This window comes from Lucilia cuprina, chromosome 4 (genome assembly GCF_022045245.1).
Source record: "Lucilia cuprina isolate Lc7/37 chromosome 4, ASM2204524v1, whole genome shotgun sequence".
NCBI classification, from domain to species: Eukaryota; Metazoa; Arthropoda; class Insecta; order Diptera; family Calliphoridae; genus Lucilia; species Lucilia cuprina.
In genome coordinates this window covers 85,921,734-85,932,634 of record NC_060952.1, presented here as the reverse complement: position 1 = coordinate 85,932,634, position 10,901 = coordinate 85,921,734, and the positions used below count along the sequence as shown (strand labels likewise).

General features: G+C 34.5%; 1 protein-coding gene across 1 annotated transcript in view; it reads left to right on the top strand.

Annotated features, from left to right (window-relative positions):
• Positions 1–10,054, top strand: part of LOC111676478 (poly [ADP-ribose] polymerase tankyrase) — a 20,015-nt gene extending 9,961 nt beyond the window's left edge. The window contains exons 2-8 of the mRNA XM_046948709.1: positions 6,159–6,941; positions 7,009–7,169; positions 7,225–8,959; positions 9,026–9,183; positions 9,252–9,544; positions 9,604–9,760; positions 9,831–10,054. Coding sequence (XP_046804665.1) covers positions 6,159–6,941; positions 7,009–7,169; positions 7,225–8,959; positions 9,026–9,183; positions 9,252–9,544; positions 9,604–9,760; positions 9,831–9,908 — 3,365 coding nt within the window. The 3' untranslated portion in view covers positions 9,909–10,054. The remainder of the gene's footprint in view (positions 1–6,158; positions 6,942–7,008; positions 7,170–7,224; positions 8,960–9,025; positions 9,184–9,251; positions 9,545–9,603; positions 9,761–9,830) is intronic.
• Positions 10,055–10,901: the final 847 nt, after the last annotated feature.

Genomic DNA, 10,901 nt, shown 5'->3' with positions numbered 1-10,901 from the left:
AGTTCAGTTCTAGTTCAGTTCTAGTCCAGTTCTAGTTCAGTTCTAGTTCAGTTCTAGTTCAGTTCTAGTTCAGTTCTAGTCCAGTTCTAGTTCAGTTCTAGTTCAGTTTAAGTTTAATTGAAGTTCTGTTATAGTTGATTTGTCGTACAGTTGTTCGTTGCTAGTTCAATTCTAGTTGTAGTTTAGCTGAAGTTTAGTTGTAGTTCATTGTAATTCTGTTGTAGTTGAGTTATAGTTCAGTTCTAGTCAAGTCTAGTATAGTTCTAATTCTGTTGTAGTTGAGTTGTAGTTCAATTCTATTTCAGTAGTAGTTCTATTGTAGTGCAGTTGTAATTTAGTTGTTTGGTGCTACTTCAATTCTAGTTCAGTTTTATTTTAATTTTAGTTCAGTTATAGTTCAAAATTTGGAAAAAGTACTTTATATCCAATTAAAATTAGAAAAAAAAACCTATCAAAATAATTGTCATTTCCGCTGCATAATTACATAATTAATTATCCTCTTTCTGTTGGACTCTATTTATTGCAACATATACGAAGACATTGTGTAAAATTATAAATTTTAATGATTTTGCCACAATTTTGCAGAATGTTGATGATAATGATGAAAAGTAAATTTTGTGTTACATGTGAATTTTATTTATATTTACAAAGGAAAAAAAATATATAATTAACATAATGTTATGATCATTTGTTTTGAGAAAGACAGTCAGGAAAACAAAACAATACTAGTGGTTTAATGAAAATGTAGGTAAATCTCAGGAAGACAATGGAATGACAAAATAAAAACTGGAACTATTGTAAAGTAGTGCTACAACAGTTGAAAGAAGTGATATTAAGAGGATTAGGTAATATAGTATAAATTGAGTTTGTAGATTTTGTATCTTAAATTTAGTTGATAGGTGGTTTAATTATGTGTCATTCTTGATATTACAGATTCTATTAGAAGTATTGAGATCTATATAGTGTGACAACTTGATAGATCAGTCTAACATCTGTGCTTTAGTCATTTTTATGGCCAAAAACATATGTTCAATTCACAATCGATGTCGTATCGTTGTAGCGTTGTAAGTCATAAAAAATTTTTCAAATAAAATTTATTGAAACAAAAACAAATCTATAATGAAAACATTACGACATACTACGGTACAACCTTACAAGAACGATTGTGAATTGTACAATAGTGTTGTGTATATTCTGAACTATAAACCTGTTCTGGACTTCATATGTTATTCTTTAGTCTGCTGTATTGACCTGTCTACTATATAGTCCGGACATGGGTAAACTTATTTATTTTACAAAATTTACGAACTACCCACGTTAAAAATGCAATCGTTTTAAATCGTTTAAATATTTTTCAATAAAGCGATAAATATCTTAAATGTTATTAAAGCATTTTTTGTTTTTTTTTATATAAAAACTGAAATTTTCAATATTATATTAAATTTTTTCAAATTATCAAAACATTGAAACTCCGTTTGTATCGAACAGTCAGTCATCATGTCAAGTTGGTCTAATTGGTTATTATATTTAACATTCTGTCACGGTCTATTTGAGGGTTGCATTTTCCTCTATATTGATTTTAAAGGGCGTACAGTTAAATCGAATATTCTTGTAAAAATTATTGTGTACTTTCAAAATGTGATTTATATTAGTCTCGTGATAAATCAAGTCAGATTGTATTTCGTTAATCATGAAATATATATAACTATGATAAATCCGGTGACAGGGTTTATGGCAATTGGAGAAAAGTTTTCCCATGTAGTTGTGTGCATTGCGATACTGTTGTGGCACTTTAAAGGCGACAGGGCCTTGAGAAATTGTATTAATGCGTATCTGGAGTTGCAGAAAAAATATTTTGATAAATGGCAGCAAATTTCTGTTAATACTAAAACAAAAAAGATTTTAATATTGAAAATGTTTATTTTTAACTTAAACATTGCTTATAGTCTATATAGAGTGGTGCCGCCCATAATACGTAGAGATTGGAGCCGTTTTCGTCGTTTCTTTTTGCTCAGATATGTAACGGTTATGCCACATTTTATAATGCTGCATCATAGCCTGACATTGTACTATATTGATTTAGGTTTAACGAAAATAAATAAACTATTGCTACAACAACAAGTGTCAAAACCATTTGCTAAAATTTACTATGAACTTTTTGTCTTATTAAATCAGGTGAATAAGTCCTTTAGTCCAACCATATTTTGTACATTGCTATGTATATTAGTGGCAAATTCGATATTTTGTTATAGTGTCATTTATATGTATAAAGAAATGGATTTTTCGCGATTATTTTTTTATTATACCAGTGAAACAGTAGTTTATGTACTTATCTGTTTCGATTTGTTTTTATACTATTTGATATGTGATCAGCTTTGCGAAAACACCAAGAATATTAATAGCATTGTTTTAGAAAAAAGATCTACATTTGAAGATCATGAGGTGAGATTTTTCTAAATTGTTTTTAAATTCTATAAATATTATTAATTTATTTGAATTATTTTACAGTTTGAAAAAGTTTTACTGTTGCGTTCGGTATATGATCCCAGTATTAATATCGGTGGCCTGTTTAAATTAAATTTGAAATCATTTTTTCTACTGACAGCTGAAATAATTCTGACTGTTGTTATAATTACTCAATTAGAATATGTAACGTATAATATTTTTGATTAAAATATCGCAATCTTTATACTTGTTACCGTTAAAAATTACAAAATTTCATTTTTTTTTTATAAAATCAAAAGATATTACGAAATAATTTTTAATGTTGGCTTTATTAAAGATTGCATTGAAATATAATAAATAAAAATGTTTTTCAATCGCTAGTAACTAGAGGTAATTACTTACCACGCTAGAACTGAACTAGAACAAAATTAGAACTGAACTAGAACTGAACTAGAACTGAACTAGAACTGAACTAGAACTGAACTAGAACTGAACTAGAACTGAACTAGAACTGAGCTAGAACTGAACTAGAACTGAACTAGAACTGAACTAGAACTGAACTAGAACTGAACTAGAACTGAACTAGAACTGAACTAGAACTGAACTAGAACTGAACTAGAAGTGAACTAGAACTGAACTAGAACTGAACTAGAATTGAACTAAAACTGAGCTAGAAATGAACTAGAACTGAACTAGAACTGAACTAGCACTGAACTAGAACAGAACTAAAACAGAACTAGAACAGAACTAGAACAGAACTAGAACAGAACTAGAACAGAACTAGAACAGAACTAGAACAGAACTAGAACAGAACTAGAACAGAACTAGAACAGAACTAGAACAGAACTAGAAATGAGCTAGAACAGAACTAGCACACAACCAGAAAAAAACTTGAACTGAACTTAAACAGAACTAGAACTTAATAGTGAACTTGAAAAGAATTAGAACTAAACTAAAATTGACCTAGTACTTAACTAAAACTGACGTAGTACTTAACATAAATTGAATTAGATCTGAGCTAAAATAGAACTGAAACATATTGTATCTCACTATTTTTGCTTGGAGTCACTAAAAAAATTCACTTTAAAAAGGTTAATAAATTGTGGTTAACTTCTGTTTTACTTTACGTTTACCTTATAGGCCTTTTTATAAAAAAAAAACAAAACAAAGAAACAATCATATTTATTATTAATTAATTTTCTTATAAAATATTTGCCATATATTTAGATTTTATGGAACATATGTGTTATTATATAAATACATGTGGCATTTACATAAACAATTGATAATACAAATAAATACTGTAATACAATATTTATAAACTGTATTATTTATTTTAAAAAAGAGTTTATACCGAAAAGGCGTCATATCTTATCATTCTACTTTTATTTAAACATATACGATAAATATTTACTTAATTTAAAGAAAAATAAATAAAATATAAAATAAGAGAAGAACTCAATTATTTTATTCGTATTTTTATTTTCATTCAAAATATTTCATTGCACATTTTTAAATTGTATGAGAAATTTACTTTAGTTTTATGTGAGAACAAAACTGAACACATATTTAATTGAAATCTTTAAATTACACAGATCATTACTCATATTATTTCTTTCGAGCAATTGTTACAAATTTTAAATTATTAGGAAAAAAACACTAATGCCAACAAACATCTAAATGTATGATCAATGGAAAAAAATTACCTCAATGTTATACATGATACTATAAACCACAATATCTACTAACAATATAATAATGACAGCTACATACTATCATCTAGTTATAACCCACTTTAATTCGGAAAATCTTTAAACAAAATTCTTCTAACAACCAACAAACACATTATTTTAACAAAGAACTACAAGAAAATAATAAACTAAGATAACCTTGGTCACCTTTTTTCTTCTTATTCTTTCATAATTAAGAGAAAAAAATTTATATATTTTAAATCACTGAAATATACAATAAGAAAATTGTATTTTTGGTGAAGTGGTTTTCGTAGTAAAAAAAATTGGAATAAAGGGCATTGGGAGAATACAAGACCTTTAAAAGAGATTTTCAATAGTCACATCATCATTATCATCATTGTAATAGACATTATTTTTTACACTTGCCCTACATTTTATCACACATCTATGAAAAAAATGAAATGGAAGAAATTTACACTCAATAGCAAATCACGATGAAGTTGTCATGATAAAGAAGAAACTGAATCGATTTACGAAATTTTTATTTCTAGTGAATTTGATTACCATTTTCCCAAAATCAAGAATATAGAATATAATAATTAGTAGAGAACTAGAAAAGTACTGGAACGGAACAACAACAGATCTAGAGCAGAACAGATCTAAAACAGAACTGAACTAGAACTGAACTAGAACTGAACTAGAACTGAACTAGAACTGAACTAGAACTGAACTAGAACTGAACTAGAACTGAACTAGAACTGAACTAGAACTGAACTAGAACTGAACTAGAACTGAACTAGAACTGAACTAGAACTGAACTAGAACTGAACTAGAACTGAACTAGAACTGAACTAGAACTGAACTAGAACTGAACTAGAACTGAACTAGAATTGAACTAGAACTAAACTAGCACTGAACTAGAACTAAACTAGCACTGAACTAGAATTGAACTCGAACTGAACTCAAACTGAACTAGAACTGAACTAGAACTGAACTAGAACTGAACTAGAACTGAACTAGAACTGAACTAGAACTGAACTAGAACTGAACTAGAACTGAACTAGAACTGAACTAGAACTGAACTAGAACTGAACTAGAACTGAACTAGAACTGAACTAGAATTGAACTAGAACCGAACTAGAACTAAACTAGCACTGAACTAGAACTGAACTAGAACTGAACTCAAACTGAACTAGAACTGAACTAGAACTGAACTAGAACTAAACTAGAACTGAACTAGAACTGAACTAGAACTGAAATAGAACTGAAATAGAACTGAACTAGAATTGAACTAGAACTAAACTAGAACTGAACTAGAACTGAACTAGAACTGAACTAGAACTGAACTAGAACTGAACTAGAACTGAACTAGAACTGAACTAGAACTGAACTAGAACTGAACTAGAACTGAACTAGAACTGAACTAGAACTGAACTAGAACTGAACTAGAACTGAACTAGAACTGAACTAGAACTGAACTAGAACTGAACTAGAACTGAACTAGAACTGAACTAGAACTAAACTAGAACTGAACTAGAACTGAACTAGAACTGAACTAGAACTGAACTGGAACTGAAATAGAACTGAACTAGAACTGGACTAGAACTGAACTAGAACTGAACTAGAATTGAAGTAGTACTAAACTAGAACTGAACTAGAACTGAACTAGAACTAAACTAGAACTGAACTAGAACTGGACTAGAACTGAACTAGAACTGAATTAGAATTGAAGTAGTACTAAACTAGAACTGAACTAGAACTAAACTAGAACTGAACTAGAACTGAAATAGAAATTAACTAGAACTGAACTAGAACTGAACTGGAACTGAACTAGAACTAAACTAGTATTGTAGTTTTTTCCCCCCACTGTATACGAAGAAACGTGTGTCTACATAAAACAATTTGTTAAACAATTGACACTTTAGCTTATGTCGCTGCAAACCCAGCATCGTAGTTAATGCTAATTCTTGTTACCTTTGTTGTTTTTTTTTCTAATACATTTTATTATCTTACTATTTTTAGGTTACGGTCGTCGAGAGGTTGTTGAATTTCTCTTAAATAACGGTGCTTCCATACAAGCATGTGATGAAGGTGGTCTCCATCCACTACACAATGCCTGTTCATTTGGTCATGCCGAAGTCGTACGCCTCCTGTTGAAGGCTGGCGCGTGTCCGAATACCACAGACAATTGGAATTATACACCACTGCATGAGGCGGCTAGCAAAGGTAAAGTTGATGTTTGTATAGCGCTCTTACAACATGGTGCCAATCCGAATATAAGAAATTCGGAAAATAAAACCCCATTGGAATTGGCCGATGAAAATACGCGACCTGTATTGACAGGAGAATATCGTAAAGATGAGCTATTGGAGGCAGCACGTTCGGGAGCTAAAGATCGACTTTTAGCTCTGCTAACGCCTTTAAATGTCAATTGCCATGCAAGTGATGGTCGACGATCAACGCCTTTACATTTGGCGGCTGGTTATAATCGTATTGCCATAGTGGAAATATTATTGGGTCATGGGGCAGATGTACATGCTAAGGATAAGGGTGGCCTGGTGCCGTTGCACAATGCCTGTTCATATGGTCATTTTGAGGTGACTAAACTATTGATAAAGGCGGGCGCTGATGTAAATGCTAATGATTTGTGGGCTTTTACTCCGCTGCATGAGGCAGCCTCCAAAAGTCGTGTAGAAGTTTGTAGTCTATTATTGAGTAAAGGAGCCAATCCTACACTATTGAATTGTCATAATAAATCTGCTATAGATTCGGCACCCACACGAGAACTAAGGGAGAGAATACATTGTAAGTTTAGGGAATTTCGTTTGAAATTCTCTAGAAGTTTTAAATTAAAATGATTTTTTTCTTTTAGATGAATATAAAGGACATTGTGTATTGGATGCTTGCAAAACTGGCAATATACCTCGTTTAAAAAAGTTTTTATCCTCGGAAACTGTCAATTTTATACATCCCTATTCGGGTGATGCTCCTCTGCATGCATCAGCCATATCTATAGATCCAAAACGCAAACAGGTGAGTTTTAGAAAACTTTTTTGAATGGTATCCTTTAAATGCAATATCTTTCTAGATTGCCGAACTGCTCATACGCAAGGGCTCTTTGTTGAATGAGAAAAATAAGGCCTTCCTAACACCACTTCACCTGGCTGCCGAACATTTACATTACGATATTATGGATACTTTACTTAAAAATGGTGCCAAGGTAAATGCTTTGGATGGTTTGGGCCAGACAGCTTTACACAAATGTGCCAGAGACGAGCAGGCTGTTAGGATTCTGTTATCCTATAACATTGACACCACCATCATTTCACTGGAAGGTTATACAGCCGCTCAATTAGCCTCCGATAGTGTATTGAAAATACTAAAGGATCCTCCAGATACAGAAACACACTTGTTAGAGGCTGCCAAGGCAGGTGATTTGGATACAGTGCGTCGCATTGTTTTGGCTAATCCGCATTCGGTAAATTGTCGTGACTTGGATGGCCGGCATTCGACGCCTTTACATTTTGCTGCTGGTTTTAATCGTGTGCAAGTGGTGGAATTTCTTTTGGAACATGGAGCTGAGGTGCATGCAGCCGATAAGGGTGGTTTAGTGCCTCTACACAATGCCTGCTCCTATGGTCATTTTGAGGTAACCAAATTGTTAATTAAAGCAGGAGCTAATGTTAATGTTTCCGATTTGTGGAAATTTACGCCCTTACATGAGGCTGCCGCCAAGGGTAAATATGATATTGTCAAATTGCTTTTAAAACATGGCGCTGATCCGAGCAAAAAGAATAGGGATGGTGCCACGCCTGCAGATTTGGTTAAAGAGTCAGATCATGATGTGGCCGAACTATTAAGGGGCAATTCGGCTTTGTTAGATGCCGCCAAAAAGGGTAATCTAGCTAGGGTGCAACGTTTGGTAACACCCGAAACCATTAATTGTCGTGATGCTCAGGGACGAAATTCTACTCCTTTACATCTGGCGGCCGGCTATAATAACTACGAGGTGGCTGAATATTTACTGGAAAATGGAGCTGATGTTAATGCTCAAGACAAGGGCGGTTTGATACCCCTACACAATGCCTCCTCGTATGGCCATTTAGAAATTGCTGCTCTACTCATTAAACACAAGACTGTCGTAAATGCTACCGATAAATGGGGCTTTACCCCCTTACACGAAGCAGCCCAAAAGGGACGCACTCAATTATGTTCCCTACTCCTAGCCCATGGGGCCGATCCCTATATGAAAAACCAAGAGGGTCAAACACCCATAGAACTGGCCACAGCCGATGATGTTAAATGTCTGTTGCAAGATGCCATGGCCACCTCCCTAAGCAGCTCGGCCTTAAGTGCTTCCCAACAATCATTACTCAGTAACAATTCCACACCCTTGGCGCCTGTTACCACAGCTTCCAATAGCAATTTAACAGCCAACAACAGCAGCACCAGCCCAAATGTAGCAGCCTGTACTGTTTTATCGCCCAGTACCGAGACTGTAACACTGCCTTCGGGCGCCTCCATGACATTAAGTGTTCCTGTACCACTACCCCTATCCACACGTATCAGTCCGGCTCAGGGAGCCGAAGCCAATTCCACAGATTTAGGTGAAGATGTAGCAGATCCTGAATCTATAACCAATATAGCTAGTTTCTTGGCCAGCTTGCAGCTGGAACATTTAATAGATCTCTTTGAGAGAGAACAAATTACATTAGAGATTTTAGCGGAAATGGGTCATGAGGATTTGAAACAGGTGGGCGTGTCGGCATATGGTTTTCGTCATAAGATTTTAAAGGGTATAGCACAATTGAGAGCAACAACAGGTGGGTGTTTGGGTTTAAGTTCATTTGCTTTAGTTTTAAACGTTTTTTTTTTTTTCATTTTTGTAGGTATTGGCAATAATGTTAATCCCGGCACACTGCTAGTTGATCTTTTGCCAGATGATAAAGAATTCTTAGCAGTTGAGGAGGAAATGCAGGCCACCATTAGGGAGCATCGTGATAATGGTCAAGCAGGTGGTTATTTTACACGTTATAACATAATCAGGGTAAGTAGTAGGATGATTATTAAAACTTTTAAATTTTATATAAAAATTTGTATTTTGCTTTTCAAAAGGTTCAAAAGGTACAAAATCGTAAACTTTGGGAACGTTACGCACATCGGCGCCAAGAAGTCTCCGAAGAGAATACCATGCAAGCGAACGAACGCATGTTGTTCCATGGCAGTCCATTCATTAATGCCATTGTACAGAAGGGTTTTGATGAACGACATGCCTATATAGGTGGCATGTTTGGAGCTGGTATTTACTTTGCCGAGCATAGTTCAAAAAGTAATCAATATGTTTATGGTATTGGTGGTGGTATTGGATGTCCATCGCACAAGGATAAATCCTGTTATATGTGTCCAAGGTAAATTTCTTTGAAAAAAATCGTAAAAAAATATATTTATTAATAAATTTCTTTTGTAGACAATTGCTTTTATGTCGTGTAGCTTTGGGTAAATCATTTTTACAATATAGTGCCATGAAAATGGCCCATGCGCCACCAGGTCATCATTCAGTTATAGGACGACCTTCGGCGGGTGGTTTACATTTTGCTGAATATGTGGTTTATAGAGGAGAGCAGGTATTTTTATAGAAAATTTACAATGATTTTCAAATATATTGAGAGATTTTGTTTTCTTTTACTTTCCAAGGCTTATCCCGAATATTTAATTACCTATAAGATTGTCAAACCCGAGGACAGTAGTAGTGGCAATGAGGAAACAAGATGATGGATGCCTTCTGTAGGTTCAACACCCACTACTACGTCTCCAGCTCCACAGCAGCAGCAACAATCATTGACACAATCAATGGCTCCACAACATTTACCAACAACACAACTACAACAGCAGCAGCAACAGCAACAACAACATTCCTCTACGATTGCTGTCGTTCAACAGCAACATGCCAAAATACAACAACAATATTCACTGCCATTGCAGTTGCAATATCAGGTAACCACAACTCAGCCCTCACCGGCTGGTATGTTTATAAGTCAAACTGCTGGTATTATTAGTAGTACAGCAGCCCTTGGCAATACAGCCTCATTTTTTAATGCCGCCTCTAGTGGTGCCGATATTTCACCCACTTCATCGACAGCTTCTTTTTCTTCGGTCGATACCAATCAGACCCTTTTAAATTCTATAGCCAATCAGCAGCAGCAACAAATGCAGCCACCACTATCATCATCACAATCACAGCAGCAGCAACATTCTCATTCTGTTTCCAATTCGAATAAAACAAAATATTCTTCACTTAGTTCGACTTCCAAGGCCTCCATTTCATCGTCCACCAATCGTTCTTATCGTACAAAATATAGTCAATTTATGATAATAACACCAGCTGTTTCTATAGATAGAGATTTTGATCGTGATACCCGTTCGGATAATGCATCTGCCATTACTGCTGCCGATAATCATGGTTTTCATAGTACCGAAGATGATCCCTATTTTCCACAAAACGGCAATGTTTTTCGTTCCACCGTTTTACAGCATAGCAGTATAGATAGTGGCAATAGCAGTGATAGCGGTAATTCATTTCGTTCCAATTACAATCCCTACATACACACTAGTCGCCAACATCTATTACCCAAATCGGCTCCACCCTTTTATAACTTTTCACCCTCCTCTTGGCGTTGGTGTACCCTTATCTGTGCGGCCATGCGTTGTTTTGGAGCTGGTGGTAGTGGTGGTGGTGGCGGTACTGCTGGTGGTCGTCATCGTGGC